Source organism: Stenella coeruleoalba, assembly GCF_951394435.1.
Source record: "Stenella coeruleoalba genome assembly, chromosome: 3".
NCBI classification, from domain to species: Eukaryota; Metazoa; Chordata; class Mammalia; order Artiodactyla; family Delphinidae; genus Stenella; species Stenella coeruleoalba.
In genome coordinates this window covers 88,500,749-88,518,443 of record NC_137148.1, presented here as the reverse complement: position 1 = coordinate 88,518,443, position 17,695 = coordinate 88,500,749, and the positions used below count along the sequence as shown (strand labels likewise).

The 17,695-nt window shown below is 35.0% G+C and overlaps 1 protein-coding gene across 8 annotated transcripts in view; it reads right to left on the bottom strand.

The window, feature by feature from the left end:
- FER (FER tyrosine kinase) overlaps nt 1–17,695 on the bottom strand; it is a 463,302-nt gene that overhangs the window by 237,827 nt on the left and 207,780 nt on the right. For all 8 annotated transcript variants that reach the window (XM_079916621.1, XM_079916626.1, XM_079916628.1 and 5 more), the window contains one exon: nt 3,031–3,234. In XM_079916621.1, the coding sequence (XP_079772747.1) occupies nt 3,031–3,234 (204 nt within the window). The remainder of the gene's footprint in view (nt 1–3,030; nt 3,235–17,695) is intronic.

Below are 17,695 nucleotides of genomic sequence, written 5' to 3'. Positions count from 1 at the left end.
GAAGTACTTTGTTTTATCACTTCTTTTTGTTTACCTTATACAAAAGCAAGGATTTGATTATATATCAACTTATCAAATGAAACAATGCTATTTGAATCTCTATGAAAATCTGTCAATATTTATGACAAAAGATAAACAGTTTTAGGTACAAACTCTAACTATGGCTTTACATCAAGCACCATAAACAGGTTAGTAACTATGGAATAAGTCAGTAAATAACACTAGAATTACACTGAGATTCAGACACTTAGCTATGCTTAATATATCTGGCTTTATGAAATTAATGTAATTAGTGTCCAATAAAAAGTACAGTTCTCCTTGCTTGAACTAGCTAAAACACCAGATATTCTCTGCTAGAGTAGTAAAAAATGTAAAAATCTGAAGTATCTGCATCCATCTTGATCAGTCATAATGTTCACAGCATGCAGAGTTTCACACCATGTTAAAAAAAATAACTGTGATATGCATACAAAAATAAAGCTTCAATACAACTGCCGAACTAGACTCTAGTTGACAGAGATAATGTTGCTAAAAATAACGTTATTTGTGATCAATGAATATCTCAAACTTAAATATATAAATTCTAAAATAATACTTTCATTACTATTTAAATTTCACAAATAAATCTCAATAGGAACCAGAAAGAAAATTTTTAAGTTAACTTTTCCAATTACACTGATATTTCATACAAAGTACATTTGTATGTTTTTCCAAATAAAGTGTTCAAACAATGGTAAAAATGCCTAATGATCTGCATAGCACTTCACACATTACAAAGAATATATTCACTGTTTGACTCTCACAATCAGTGTATCAGCTATTACCCCCAATTACTTCCTAAACCAGAGCTTGTAAAGTACATATCTGGGCCTGAAACCCAAGTTTTCATTGATTACTATGTGACTTTTTTTCCACAAAATTCTATATTTCTTTATGTCTTCCTCACTGAGGACACCTGACCCCACATTTATGTACAGCTTTTATAATCTACTAATGGATTATAAATTCATTGATTGGAATATAATAGGCAATCATTAAATATCTGGTAATGACTTCCCCCATTTATAAACCCCTTCCAGACAACAGGTATATGAGGAAGGAAATGGGATAATTTTAGACCAAGTAAGATTCACCTCCACAAGAAGAAAAACAATTAAAATTTCCCCAAACAGTCGATTTCACCTTAAAACTCTTATTTTTCAACTGATTGAAGAACTCAACATTATATAATGAGGGCAAATTAAATAAAATTAGGCAGTGGAAAACCTGAGGCATTTACAGAAATACAAGTACTCTCTTCTATAAAAGAGATCTTTGCAAAATTTCAATGACAGAGGAAGCCGAATAAAATCTTTAAATGTGAACTTGTAACAATATCTTATTTTTAGAATATATTATGCTGTTCACTTTAGTTACTTAAAACAAAATGGCAATGTTAAAGACAAGTGATAATTTGCAAGTGGACCCTTTCCATTTTGTTTCTAAAAGTACTAAGTTAAATTCCTACAGTTATATTTTAAACTATAAGAGGTAATAAGGGAAATATTTCAGTCTTATTTAATGTATGACATATTTCAAAGAGTAACTTTTAGAGCTTAGAAAATAGAAGGAAACATTCATATAAGTTGTAGTTTATAGTTTACCTACCATCTTTCCTTCTACAATTCTCATACCATTTTATAAATATTGTCAACATGGTCACTGGTTGTAATAAGGAAGGTTATCTACATCCATAATTTAAAGGCACATACAAATTTAAAGAAAGTAAGGGATGACATACTATTAGAAACAGGTTGGATGTATAAGAGTAGGCAAATATAATTATCAAGTTGAAGTCTGAATACTATGCAAAATTAACAAGTAGTATGAAAATTATAATATATACTTTAATATACTTATTTTAACCCATCTGAACAGCATCTATTTTCATTTAAATATAATCCCTAGATGTGACTATACTAAATGCAACTTTTAAATGGTTACTTTTATGGTATGTGAATTTTACCTCAGAATTATATCTATATAGTAGATAGATAATATAATATGCAATATATATTATCACTAGAACTTATATATATGTGAACTATATATGAACTTGAACATATATGTTCCTAAAACCCTCTGAAGTTCATGTAATGATAATGGTTCAATCTTCTTGTACGGTACTTAGCATCACTATAGTGCCTGGACATAAACTGAAATCCTACAGACAGCCAGCTTGAAAATGCATGCCATTTGATATGATGGGGTAAAAAATGACAAATAGAGGCATCAATTCCTTCCTATGACAAAAATATTAAAAATTTCTCAGTGGGTAAAGTTAAACAAAATTTTGAGATCACTCTTCATCTGTTGAGTGCTTAATAAAGAATGTAACAAATAAGTTTACAATACTTAAACTTCAATAAATAAATCAGTATTAGAACAAGCAATATGCCCAGACCAGTTTAAAATTTTTTCTTCGATTTCTATTTATTGTTCATTAATGCCAACAAATAATAGCTTATACATAAGTGGAAAAAAACCCTTAATACTCAAAGAATCATAAAAACAATTCAACTATCACTGTCCCATTCATTAAGATATTTCATTATTACTATTTAATAAAATATTCTTAAAAATCTCTCATGGTAACATTTTTGAGCAATTTCAAGGGCTGGTTTCAAGAGCATAAAATTCATAATTAAGTTTCTCTAAAAAAATTATGATATCACATTATTTCTTTTTATTTTTAATATAAAGGATCTTTAATGTTCAAAGTTAACTTAAAACATTAAATATTTATGTATTTAAATTTAATGTAAATTGTAACAACTATTCTTAACTTTAAATTTTAAAATATGTATTTCCTTAAAAAGGTTAAAATTTTAGTGAATTTTAGAGCACTCTACTTACGGAATTCAGAAAAAAGAAAAATTAAGTGCTAAAGTTAGTGTTACAGGCATTTATCACAAATTATTCATCATTTATTACAATTATACCTCAATTAACTATATCAAAATATACATATAAACTAAATTGGAAACGTACATCAACAAATTGTATGATAAAGTGTCTCCTTTGTCCATCAGAAAATACAGAAAGGACATATTCACCAGGTTTCCCATGACTCTCTCGGACCAAGAAGTCTCCTTGTTGTTTTAACAGATCTTGCGCTTCTATTCTGGGAATTGCACCATGGTACCAATCCTGTTCTGCCAGAGGCTTCTCAATAATGGGGATCGTATCACAGAACTTGAGCAAATATTGAAAAAAAACTAAATTAGAGAAAATAGCAATTTTTTTCTGGTAAAGCTAACAGCAATTATAAATACTTCTTACCTATGTTCTTCCCTTTAATTAACCAATTAAAAGTTATATGATGAATCTGAAATTTTCATAATTTTTAAAGAAAATACGTCCTAGAGCACGGGTGCTGAAGCTTAGTACAAATACGTATCCTTAAATACTTGAAGGTTATTTGTTTTTTCTATCATACATAGGTACACAAAACATCAACATTTAGAGTTGGCACTTATAGTCTTATTCACCATGTCATAAAATAAATCCATATATTTAAAATTTTTCAATCAGAGAATTATGATGAAAAGAGAGTATGATCAGAGAAATTTATCATAAAATAACTTCATTTTAAAAGTTGAGTTATATCTTTTTATGGAATTAACTCTTAATCACATGGGCTGTGGACTGTCCATGTCAAGGGTCCCAGGAGCACTAAGTCTTCATTTGATGCTGCTCTGTTGCTGTGCCTTCTCATTCTTATCCTTATTCCCCTGACTTCCTTAACCATTACCTCTGCCACATGGCTGGTCCTGATCCTGTACAGCAATGGCAGACAAAGCCTTAGGTGAAATAGCTTCATTGAAACCACCAATGTTCAATTACAAACATATGGCAAAAACAAGGGAGGAATATAAGTCATGAGCACAGCAGGAAAGCAAATTATCTGTCACTTTAGGAGGCCAAGTGCTAATAACAAATAGAGATAACTAAGAGCTAGTTATGCTTCGTTGAAAAGTTTCTAATTAATAATAGATGAAATCACACATTTTCTGATTGCAAAAAAGTAAAAAGTTTTTTGTTTGCTTATATTTATCACCCACAGAAACTAAATTGCCCCAGGCAGTAAGAGTACTTTATGGGTAAGGTATAATAATATGCACTAACCCTTAACGTTCTCAAAATATGCACAATGCCTCATGAGAAAGTCATCAATTGGAAAAATAAGAATTAATAAATGAAAGACAAATATTCACACATCAATCAGGTTTTTCAGGTTGATATTATGAACTCTACATAGGGACAAAATACGGTACCTTTCTGGTAAATGAGAACTAGTTTTGAAGAGAGCCTGCATTGTTTTGTACCACACGAAGAGGCTTAAAACTTACTGGTCAAAGTTCCATTTTATATTATCCAAAACCCATCCGACTGATTTAAAAAAAGAACCTTGGGGGCTTCCCTGGTGGCGCAGCGGTTGAGAGTCTGCCTGCCGATTCTGGGGACATGGGTTCGTGCCCCGGTCCGGGAAGATGCCACATGCCGCGGAGCGGCTGGGCCCGTGAGCCATGGCCGCTGAGCCTGCGCGTCCGGAGCCTGTGCTCCGCAACGGGAGTAGGCCACCACAGTGAGAGGTCCGCGTACCGCAAGAAACAAAAAAACAAAACAAAACAAAACAAAACAAAACAAAAAAAGAACCTTGGGCTTCCCTGGTGGCGCAGTGGTTGAGAGTCTGCCTGCCAATGAAGGGGACACGGGTTCGTGCCCCGGTCCGGGAAGATCCCACATGCCGCGGAGCGGCTGGGCCCGTGAGTCATGGCCGCTAAGCCTGCGCGTCCGGAGCCCGTGCTCCGCAATGGGAGAGGCCACAACAGTGAGAGGCCCGCGTACCGCAAAAAAAAAAAAAAAAAAAAAAAAAAAAACCTTGAGAAATCCCAATCAGACTTTTTCAAAGAGTCCACAGTTTGGTTTCTACTTCTACCACTATGATACTCTTTCATTGTTTAATTGCATACATGATGTGACTGTACATGGAAATCGTTTATAAGCTAAATAAGCCTTTTTCTTTTAGTACTAGTTATGATAAATACTATATTTCAAGGAAATTTTAAATTGTATTCCCAAAAATGGGATTAAAAAGTAAATTATATAAAGAACTAGCCACAACTATTAGATTAAAAAAGTATTATTTTTAAAAACAAATGCATAATCCATACAAAATTAACTTTTTGTGTATACTGATACTAATAGTTTATAATTCTTAAAGTAGGTGGTCAAAATGATTAAATATTTCCTCAAAATTTTGTCACAGTGCATTTCAATACAGAAAATACTAAAAATTTTACTGTTATACAAATATTTCCAAGTCTCACCAATGGCAAAGTGTTTTATTGCTTTTTTCCAGAGGAAAAAAAAAATCAATAAAATAAGAAATTCAATGTCACCTCTTGGCAAAAAACTTTTTTACTATTATCTCTCAAAAAAGGTCTACATAATAGAAAAGCATCACAAACAATGATATCACATGCTTGATTTCTTGTCCTAATCAACCTATCCTCCCAAATTTTGATTTATTTAGAATTGTGAGAATGAAGAGCCTGGAGAATTCATTAAGTCAGAAGGGCATTTGAAATACAAAAGGTGAACTAACACTGAGAAATTCATTTAAGGATTTGAAGGTGAGGAATACATTTTGGGGGGAAAAATTATGTTTGTTTCTTTGTTTAAAAAAGAGGAGTAAATAGGAAGGAACTTACATTGCTATTTCATAGGGATTACATGTCAGTCCTCTGGGTTTATTAGTTTCTTTTGGGTAGGAAGGGAAACTTATAGAGATCTTCTGTTCCTGGCTCCTAGACAATACTGTTACAAAATGTAAGGTGAACTCACTATGAGTGTGTGTGTGTGTACATGTGTGACAGGCATACACAGGGAAAGGCTGTACTTATCCCCTGCCTGGTTCTATCAGGTCTTTCAGGGACTTCCCTGGAAACATTTGAAGGAACGTTTTAATTACTATGATTTCAATTATATTCCAATACAATTTTGCAAACGTGACAGTGATAGAATGCTGGATGTACCAGCAACAAAATCCCAGCATCCCAAAAGCCTTCATAATTACATCAAAAATGAAATGAAGCTTTTTACTTCAAATATCACAGCTTTCTAAGCCTAAGTGGGGAAAGATTTTTCCTTGTCATTATCTAAAATTTTTGCCAAAGATATGGGGAAGGGGAAGTCTCCTTTTTAAAATGTATAGTAATCCAATACAGTTAACAAGTTATACTTAATAAGACAAGCTTTTCTGATTGACTAGGCTAACTGTTTAGTTAGTTATTTTCCCTGGGCCTTATTCTTAAAGAATATTCCAGCAAAAACATACTGAGCTTAGTGAAATAAAAAGATTGGTTTAAATGAAGATGCAGTGAGGAGTCAGCACAAGAAAATGAAAATATTTTTTTCTTGACTTAAGAGGCTATTTTTGTTCTTGGCCTAGTTGAGGCTAATTCCCAAGAATTCAATGAAGATTTGTATGCTTTTATCTCAAACATTTGAGCACAAGATGAGATCCTTTATGAGAGGCAAAGACAAAAGTGTTTAAAAACAAAAATCAAAGTCTGAATCTTATTCAAATTAAGCACCCAAATACGAAACCATTAAAAAAAAAAAAAACTAAAATATAACAGCATAGAAAATATACAAGTAAACCTCTCAATGAGCTTCAACAAGCAAAATAAAACTTCAACACTAACATAAAAGTTTTTATGAATTTTTAATAACCTTAAAAGTGAATTTAATTCTTTAATATTCTTATATAAATTTAGTTATTAGTTTAATAATCTAAGTAATGAATTATTTCAGATCTAGTATAATAATATTCTATGGGGACTACAAGTAACTCACAGGATTTTAAACATTTCTCAAAAATTCCATAATGACCCCTTTAATTTTAAAGCTATATATCACTGGGAAATTTTATGGGGAGATTAAGAATCAAATGTCATATAATCAAAAGTAAGAGAAGCACCAAACACTTGCAAAGGGTGAGAAATATCGGCCTACTGAAAAGGAATCTGCCTGATGGTACTAAAAGCTACTTTCACTGAAAGGGCAATGTAACCATAGGTAGGAAAAATGTATTTTATACCAATTAGAGTTTGATAGTTGAACAAATGCATAACATAAAATGAAAACATGAATAATAATGCTCTTCCTGCCACTTTTTTGCAAATTTCTAAACAGTTATGTTTTGAATGCATTGAATGAGTTAATTATTAAAATAATGAAAAACAAAGACTATGTGGGATATTTGATCTTCATAATTGTTTGCCTTCAGGCTAGACAAACAGGATGTAAAACAATGGTTCCATCTTAACAGGCACTAAGGCCTATCTGTAAATTGACAATTCTATTTTTTTTTAGCAATAAAGTAGAACTGATCACTGTTTTCATACACTGATAGCTTAGTTATTTTTATTATAAATATACTTTACCTAATGTTCACTTTACACTATGAAGCAACAAAATTCTTATGTGCAAATTTCTTAATTAACAGTTTTTTGTACTTTTTGAAAATTTGAGTTTGTTCAGTCTTTAGCTAATAATATAACTATGGTCTATCATAATAATTAGGCAGAATTACATGCTGAAAAAATTCACATTCTTATACAATTCTTCCCAAAACTTTATTTAAAAAGATAAACACCTAGGCCAAACTCAAATATTACCTTACTTCCACTGCTTTCTATTTCCCTGATTGTCTATTTTTTTTTTTAATAACATCTTTACTGGAGTAGAATTGCTTTACAATGGTGTGTTAGTTTCTGCTTTATAACAAAGTGAATCAGCTATACATATACATATATCCCCATATCTCCTCCCTCTTGCATCTCCCTCCCACCCTCCCTTTCCCACCCCTCTAGGTGGTCACAAAGTACCAAGCTGATCTCCCTGTGCTTTGTGGCTGCTTCCCACTAGCTATCTATTTTACATTTCAAAGTATGTATAAGCCCATGACACTCGCTCACTTTGTCCCAGCTTACTGTTCCCCCTACCCAGTCCACAAGGCCATTCTTTACGTCTGCATCTTTATTCCTGTCCTCCCTCTAGGTTCTTCAGAAACATTTTTTTCTTTCAGATTCCATATATATGTGTTAGCATATGGTATTTGTTTTCTTCTTCCTGACTTACTTCACTCTGTATGACAGACTCTAGGTCCATCCACCTCACTACAAATAACTCAATTTCGTTTCTTTTTATAGCTGAGTAATATTCCATTGTATATATGTGCCACATCTTCTTTATCCATTCATCTGTTGATGGACACTTAGGTTGCTTCCATGTCCTGGCTATTGTAAATAGAGCTGCAATGAACATTGCGGTACATGACTCTTTTTGAATTATGGTTTTCTCAGGGTATATGCCCAGTAATGGGATTACTGGGTCAGATGGTAGTTCTACTTTTACTATTTTAAGGAACCTCGATACTGTTCTGCATAGTGGCTGTATCAATTTACATTCCCACCAACAGTGAAAGAGTGTTCCCTTTTCTCCACACCCTTTCCAGCATTCATTGTTTGTACATTTTTTGATGATGGCCATTCTGACTGGTGTGAGGTGATACCTCATTGTAGTTTTGATTTGCATTTCTCTAAGGATTAAAGATATTGAGAATTCTTTCATGTATTTGTTGGCAATCTGTATATTTTCTTTGGAGAAATGTCTATTTAGGTCTTCTGCCAATTTTTGGATTGGGTTGTTTGTTTTTTTGATATTGAGCTGCATGAGCTGCTTGTAAATTTTGGAGATTAATCCTTTGTCAGTTGCTTCATTTGCAAATATTTTCTGCCATTCTGAGGGCTGTCTTTTTCATATTGTTTATGGTTTCCTTTGCTGTGCAAAACCTTTTAAGTTTCATTAGGTCTCACTTGTTTATTTTTGTTTTTATTTCCGTTTCTCTAGGAGGTGGGACAAAAAGGATCTTGCTGTGATTTATGTCATAGAGTGTTCTGCCTATGTTTTCCTCTAAGAGTTTGATAGTGTCTGGCCTTACATTTAGGTCTTTAATCCATTTTGAGTTTATTTTTGTGTATGGTGTTAGGGAGTGTTCTAATTTCATTCTTTTACATGTACCTGTCCAGTTTTCCCAGCACCACTTATTGAAGAGGCTGTCTTTTCTCCACTGTATATTCTTGCCTCCTTTATCAAAGATAAGGCGACCATATGTGCATGGGTTTATCTCTGGGCTTACTATCCTGTTCCAATGATCTATATTTCTGTTTTTGTGCCAGTACCATACTGCCTTGATAACTGCAGCTTTGTAATATAGTCTGAAGTCAGGGAGCCTGATTCCTCCAGCTCCATTTTTCTTTCTCAAGATTGCTTTGGCTATTCAGGGTCTTTTGTGTTTCCATACAAATTGCAAAATTTTTTGTTCTAGTTCTGTGAAAAATGCCATTGGTACTTTGATAGGGATTGCATTGAATCTGTAGATTGCTTTGGGTAGTATAGTCATTTTCACAATGTTTATTCTTCCAATCCAAGAGCATGGTATATCTCTCCATCTGTTTCTATCATCTTTAATTTCTTTCATCAGTGTCTTATAATTTTCTGCATACAGGTCTTTTGTCTCCTTAGGTAGGTTTATTCCTAGGTTTTTTATTCTTTTTGTTGCAATGGTGAATAGGAGTGTTTCCTTAATTTCTCTTTCAGATTTTTCATCATTATTGTATAGGAATGCAAGAGATTTCTGTGCATTAATTTTGTATCCTGCTACTTTACCAAATTCATTGATTAGCTCTAGTAGTTTTCTGGTTGCCTCTTTAGGATTCTCTATGTCATCAGCAAACAGTGATAGCTTTACTTCTTCTTTTCTGATGTGGATACCTTTTATTTCTCTTTCTTCTCTGATTGCTGTTACTAAAACGTCCAAAAGTCTGTTGAATACTGGGGCTGAGAGTGGGCAACCTTGTCTTGCTCCTGATATTAGTGGCAATGGTTTCACTTTTTCACCATTGAGAACGATGATGGCTGTGTATTTGTCATATATGGCCTTTATTATGTTGAAGTAAGTTCCCTCTATGCCTACTTTCTGGAGAGTTTTTATCATAAATGGCTGTTGAATTTTGTCGAAGGCTTTCTCTGCATCTATTAAGATGATCATATGTTTTTTCTCCTTCAATTTGTTAATATGGTGTATCACACTGATTGATTTGCATATATTGAAGAATCCTTGCATTCCTGGGATAAACCCCACTTGATCATGGTGTATGATCCTTTTACTGTGCTGTTGGATTCTCTTTGCTAGTATTTTGTTGAGGATTTTTGCATCTATGTTCAACAGTGATATTGGCCTGTAGTTTTCTTTCTTTGTGACACCTTTGTCTGGTTTTGGTATCAGGGTGATGGTGACCTCATAGAATGAGTTTGGGAGTGTTCCTCCCTCCGCTATATTTTGGAAGAGTTTGAGAAGGATAGGTGTTAGCTCTTCTCTGAATGTTTGATAGAATTCGCCTGTGAAGCCATCTGGTCCTGGGCTTTTGTTTATTAGAAGATTTTTAAGCACAGTCTCAATTTCAGTGCTTGTGATTGGTCTGTTTATATTTTCTTTTTCTTCCTGGTTCTGTCTTGGAAGGCTGTGTTCTTCTAATAATGTGTCCATTTCTTCCAGGTTGTCCATTTTATTGGCATATAGTTGCTTGTAGTAATCTCCCATGATCCTTTGTATTTCTGCAGTGTCAGTTGTTACTTCTCCTTTTTCATTTCTAATTGTACTGATTTGAGTCTTCTCCTTTTTTTTCTTCATGAGTCTGGCTAATGGATTATCAATTTTGTTCATCTTCTCAAACGACCAGCTTTTAGTTTTATTGATCTTTGCTATTGTTTCCTTCATTTTCTTTTCATTTACTTCTGATCTGATCTTTATGATTTCTTTCCTTCTGCTAACTTTGGAGTTTTTTTGTTCTTCTTTCTCTAATTGCTTTAAGTGTAAGGTTAGGTTGTTTATTGGAGATGTTTCTCGTTTCTTGAGGTAGGGCTGTATTGCTATAAACTTCCCTCTTAGAATTGCTTTTGCTGTATCCCATAGGTTTTGGGTCATCATGTTTTCACTGTCATTTGTTTCTAGGTATTTTTTGATTTCCTCTTTGGTTTCTTCAGTGATCTCTTGGTTATTAAGTAGTATATTGTTTAGCCTCCATGTGTTTGTATTTTTTACAGATTTTTTTCCTGTAATCAATATCTAGTCTGATAGCGTTGTGGTCGGAAAAGATACTTCATATGATTACAATTTTCTCAAATTTACCAAGGCTTGATTTGTGACCCAAGATATGATCTATCCTGGAGAAAGTACCATGAGCACTTGAGAAGAAAGTGTATTCTGTTGTTTTTGGATGGAATGTCCTATAAATGTCAATTAAGTCCATCTTGTCTAATGTGTCATTTAAAGCTTGTGTTTCCTTATTTATTTTCATTTTAGATAATCTGTACATTGGTGAAAGTGGGGTGTTAAAGTGCTCTACTACGATTGTGTTACTGTGGTTTCCCGTTTTATGGCTGTTAGCATTTGCCTTATGTATTGAGGTGCTCCTATGTTGGGTGCATAAATATTTACAATTGTTATATCTTCTTCTTGGATTGATCCCTTGATTATTATGTAGTGTCTTTCTTTGTCTCTTCTAATAGTCTTTATTTTAAAATCTATTTTGTCTGATATGAGAATCACTACTCCAGCTTTCTTTTGATTTCCATTTGCATGGAATATCTTTTTCCAGCTCCTCACTTTCAGTCTGTATGTGTCACTAGGTCTAAAGTGGGTCTCCTGTAGACAACATATATTTAGGTCTTGTTTTTGTATACATTCATCCAGTCTATGCCTTTTGGTTGGAGCACTTAATCCATTTACATTTCAGGTAATTATTGATATGTATGTTCCTATTAGTATTTTCTTAATTGTTTTGGGTTTGTTATTGTAGGTCTTTTCCTTCTCTTGTGTTTCCTGCCTAGAGAAGTTCCTTTAGCATTTGTTGTTAAGCTGGTTTGGTGGTGCTGAACTCTCTCAGCTTTTGCTTGTCTATAAAGGTTTTAATTTCCCCGTCAAATTGAATGAGATCCTTGCTGGCTAGAGCAATCTTGGTTGTAGGTTCTTCCGTTTCATCACTTTAAATATGTCCTGCCACTCCCTTCTGGCTTGCAGAGTTTCTGCTGAAAGATCAGCTGTTAACCTTATGGGGACTCCCTTATGTGTTATTTGTTGTTTTTCCCTTGCTGCTTTTAATATTTTTTCTTTGTATTTAATTTCTGATAGTTTGATTAATATGTGTCTTGGTGTGTTTCTCCTTGGATTTATCCTGTATGGGACTCTCTGTGCTTCCTGGACTTGATTAACTATTTCCTTTCCCATATTAGGGAAGTTTTCAACTATAATCTCTTCAAATATTTTCTCAATCCCTTTCTTTTCCTATTCTTTTTCTGGGACCCCTATAAATTCGAATGTTGGTGGGTTTAATGTTGTCCCAGAGGTCTCTGAGACTGTCCTCAATTCTTTTCATTCTTTTTTCTTTATTCTGCTATGCAGTAGTTATTTCCACTATTTTATCTCCCAAAAATTCTAGAGAATTTTTAATTTCATTTATTGTGTTGTTCATCATTGTTTGCTCTTTAGTTCTTATACGTCCTTGTTGAACATTTCTTGTATTTTCTCCATTCTATTTCCAAGATTTTGGATCATCTTTACTATCATTACTCTGAATTCTTTTTCAGGCAGACTGTCTATTCCTTCTTCATATTTTTGGGCTGGTGGGTTTTTACCTTGCTCCTTCATCAGCTGTGTGTTTCTCTGTCTTCTCATTTTGCTTAACTTACTGTGTTTGGGATCTCCTTTTTGCAGGTTGTAGGTTCGTACTTCCTGTTGTTTTTGCTGTTGGCCCCCAGCAGCTAAGTTTGGCTCAGTGGGTTGTGTAGGCTTCCTGGTGGAGGGGACTAGTGCCTGTGTTCTGGTGGATGAGGCTGGATCTTGTCTTTCTGGTGGGCAGGTCCGCATCCAGTGGTGTATTTTTGGGGTGTCTGTGACCTTACTATGATTTTAGGCAGCCTCTCTGCTAATGGATGGGGTTGTGCTCCTGTCTTGCTAGTTGTTTGGCATAGGGTGTCCAGCACTGTAGCTTGCTGGTCGTTGAGTGGAGCTGGGTCTTAGCGTTGAGATGGAGATCTCTGGGAGAGCTTTCGCCATCTGATATTATGTGGAGCTGGGAGGTCTCTGGTGGACCAATGTCCTGAACTTGGCTCTCCCACGTCAGAGGCACAGGCCTGACACCTGGCCAGAGCACAAAGATCCTGTCAGCCACACGGCTCAGAAGAAAAGAGAGAAAAAAAGAAAGGAAGAAAGAATAAAATAAAATATAGTTATTAAAATAGCAAATATTAAAAATAAAAAAATTAAAAAGTGATTCAAAAAAGAAGAAAAACAAAAAACTGACAGACAGAACCCTACGACAAATGGTAAAAGCAAAGCTATACAGACAACATCACACACAGAAGCATACATATACACACTCACAAAAAGAGAAAAAGGAAAAAAATATATATATATTGTTGCTCCCAAAGTCCACCGCCTCAATTTTAGGCTGATTTCTTGTCCATTCAGGTATTCCACAGATGCAGGGTTCATCAAGTTGATTGTGGAGATTTATTCTGCTGCTCCTGAGCCTGCTGGGAGAGATTTCCCTTTCTCTTCTTTGTTTGCACAGCTCCTGGGGTTCAGCTTTGGATTTGGCCCCGCCTCTGTGTGTAGGTCGCCTGAGGGCATCTGTTCTTCGCTCAGTCAGGATGGGGTTAAAGCAGCAGCTGATTCAGGGGCTCTGGCTCAGTAAGGCCGGGAGGAGGGAGGGGTATGGAGTGCGGGGCAAGCCTGTGGCGGCAGAGGCCAGTGTGACGTTGCACCAGCCTGAGGCGCGCCGTATGTTCTCCCAGGGAAGTTGTCCCTGAATCACGGGACCCTGGCAGTGGCGGGCTGCACAACCTCCCAACAGGGGAGGTGTGGATAGTGACCTGTGCTTGCACACAGGCTTCTTGGTGGCTGCAGCAGCAGCCTTAGCATTTCATGCCCATCTCTGGGGTCCACACTGATAGCCACGGCTTGAGCCAGTCTCTGGAGCTCGTTTATGCTGTGCTCTGAATCCCCTCTCCTGGAGCACCCAGAAACAATGGTCTCTTGCCTCTTCGGCAGCTCCGGACTTTTTCCCGGACTCTCTCCCAGCTAGTTGTGGTGAACTAGCCCCCTTCAGGCTGTGTTCACGCAGCCAACCCCGGTCCTCTCCCTGGGATCCGAGCTTCAGCTCCCAGCAACCCCCGGCCCCGGCGGGTGAGCAGACAAGCCTCTTGGGCTGGTGAGTGCTGGTCAGCACCGATCCTCTGTGCAGGAATCTCTCCCCTTTCCCCTCCACATCCCTGTTGCTGGCTCTCCTCCGTGGCTCCGAAGCTTCCCCCCTCCACCCCCCACAGTCTCTGCCAATGAAGGGGCTTCCTAGTGTGTGGAAACTTTTTCTCCTTCACAGCTCCCTCCCAATTGGTGCAGGTCCCATCCATATTCTTTTGTCTTTGTTTCTTCTTTTTTCTTTTGCCCTACCCAGGTACCTAGGGTCTTTCTTGCCTTTTGGGACGTCTGAGGTCTTCTGGTAGCGTTCAGTAGGTATTCTGTAGGAGTTGTTCCACATGTAGATGTATTTCTGATGTATTCCTGGGGAGGAAGGTGATCTCCGCGTCTTACTCTTTCGCCATCTTGAAGGTCTCCCCCCCAACTCCCGATTGCCTTTTTACGCACCTTCTCGGATCTCTAACAAGAGACACTATCTCTAGCAAGATATATTTTCTTAAAAGTCATTCATTTTTGGTCTCACACTTCTGCTTCCTCCACTACCTTCTGATTTCCCCTCACTTTGCTTTTTTTCCCCTGCTTTAGTTCCCTTACTCATCTTCTCTTTATTAGTAATCATTCTTTTTTCTTTATCTTTTTTATCCATTTACTTTTTCCAATTGTGCTTGTGACTTTGATTCATTCTCCCTCATCCCATCATATCACTGCAATTTTTTCTACAGCTTTATTTTTTCTGTATCAAATATCCTTACCTTAATTTCATGCAATATTACATATAAAATGTGCCACAGTATCAACAATAACATTTTAGTCCATTAACTATTCAGTGCCAATGTTATACTACACATCTCAACTAAAACTATTACCAGATCATTCTAATGAGTCAGTATGAAATCATAGCTCAGTAAATTTAAACACTTATCATCAAGTTGGGATTTCGTATATAGAATATAGCATCATTCTGACATGATGTGGGTTATTTGTTTTAAGCATTTGAGCAAACACATAAAAGTACAGATTTACTCTCTATATAATGAAATTAAAGAAAATAAATCCTGATAAGCTCTTCTTGAAAAATTATGTATGATAATACTAGTGATTCAAAACTTGCAACTCTGAGAATAATATTTAGTTTTCCTAAACATGGCTAACTATATTGGAGAATTCAGTGTATTTATGTCAGGGATATGATGTAAGAAATTTAATTTTTATTTTCTGTTGTTTCTCATTTTTCTACATCTGAGTGTCTGGGCTAAATAAATAACTACTAAGACCTTCAGAATAAAGGAAGACAACCAAGGTTTAAAATACATAATATTTAAGCTGAACTTAACAACACGCCTTGTCAGAAGAAGTACAAGGTTGTTCTGCTAGACACAAAGGAAAACACTAAAAAAAATAAGCAATTTATTATGTTATGAATGAAAATAACTACATTGCCCTATGCCAATGGTGGAAGCCAAGTGTTACAATACCAACATGATAACTGACATACAACTTAAACACAGCTAAATGATAGTTTGCTAATTTTCTAAATAGAAGCAAATAAACAAATCTTATTTACTATATTATTATATATAATGGATGCACATCTTTATTTTTCAGTATTTTTATTTTCTAAATTCAAATGCAAAGTAATTCAAAAATTAAAATAAACTATATGTCAACAGAATCCAGAAAAATATTAATTTTAAAGAGACAAAAGAATAGTAATTCTTCTGACATCTAAAGAACAATTATCTGGAGCAAAATGTGCTTTATTCTGGTTTTAAAGAACATTTTTCAAAGAGTGCTACTATTATAAGGGTGTTCTGTACTCCACAGATCAGTGAACAGCTAGTACTCACAAGGGGCTGTAAGATGGAACAAACTGTTTGCTCAGCCACTTATAACAAAAATTCTGCAGTAAAGCAATGGCTCTGGAGAAAGGGCAGTATTCTTGACATGACTAGAACAGATCTCATCAAATATATTGTGGTTTGAAAGATTTTCAATGGAAATGGACCCTCTTGATTGCCAGTAGGCTTTCAGATTATACTATGAATCCTGTCTAACATCTCTGTCCTTGACTTCAGAAGCAGTCTAGGAGAAATAGTCCTCAATGCAAATTTATAACCTCCTGAAGCATGGAAAGATGCTGGCTGTGGAGCAGACCTCAATACGTGGAGGTACTATGGATAGGTTATTTAACTCTTTTAGTACAGTGGAAAAAAAAGAAAACATGCTTGGAGCTGACATCAGATACTGTATTCAGTTAAAGACAGATTCATCTAAAGCTAATTATCTAACATTCTTCCTTCTAGCGACACTGTTGATCAAAGTGTTCCATTAGACTGTCTTCACAGATAGCTCTACATTTTAGTCACACTGTAAAAAAATGTTAAAATAAGTAGCTATGATAAGTTCAATGGGAATATTATCATGATTAATTCATTTCCCTATGTATAATGCAATTAATTGTTTTATTTTATCTAAAATTATGCTCTCTAGTTCCAATTTTTGTATGTTTATTTGAGTAAAGAAACAGTGATTTCATAGTTGCTGCTTTTTTAAGATTTTAAATTAAATATGCTTACACACAGAAAAAAAATGAATTTGGATGTCTACCTCACACCATACACAGCTATTAACTTGTAATGGATCAAAGACCTACATGTAAAAGCTAAAACTATAAAACTCTAGAAGGAAACACAGGTGAAAACTGGCATGACCTGCATTAGTCAATGGTTTTTTAGATACAACACCAAAAGCATGTGAAATGAAAGAAAATTAGATAAATTGGACTTTGGTAAAATTTAAAACTTTTGTGTGTCAAAGAACATTACCAAGAAAGTGAAAAGACAATTCACAAAATGAGAAAAATTTTTTTTCAAATTATATATCTGAAAAGGGGCTTGTATCCTGAATATATAAAGAACTCATAACTCAACAATGAAAAATACCACCAATTAAAACGTGTGCAAAGGATATGAACAGTAATATCTCTGAAGAACATATGCAAGTGACCAATAATCACATTAAAAGATGCTCAACATCATTAGTCATCAGGAAAATGCAAATAAAACTACAATGAGATACCACTTCATATTTACTAGGATGCCTATAATTTTTAAAAAATGTAAAAATAACAAGCGTTGAGACTGTAGAGAAATTGGAAAACTCATGCATTATATACATTGCTGGTGGGAATGCAAAATGTTGCAACCACTGTGGAAAACAGTTTGGCAGTTCCTCAAAAACTTAAACATAGAATTACCACACAACCCAGCAATTCCTCGGTATATAACTGAAAGAACTGAAAACATACATTCACTTAAAAACTTG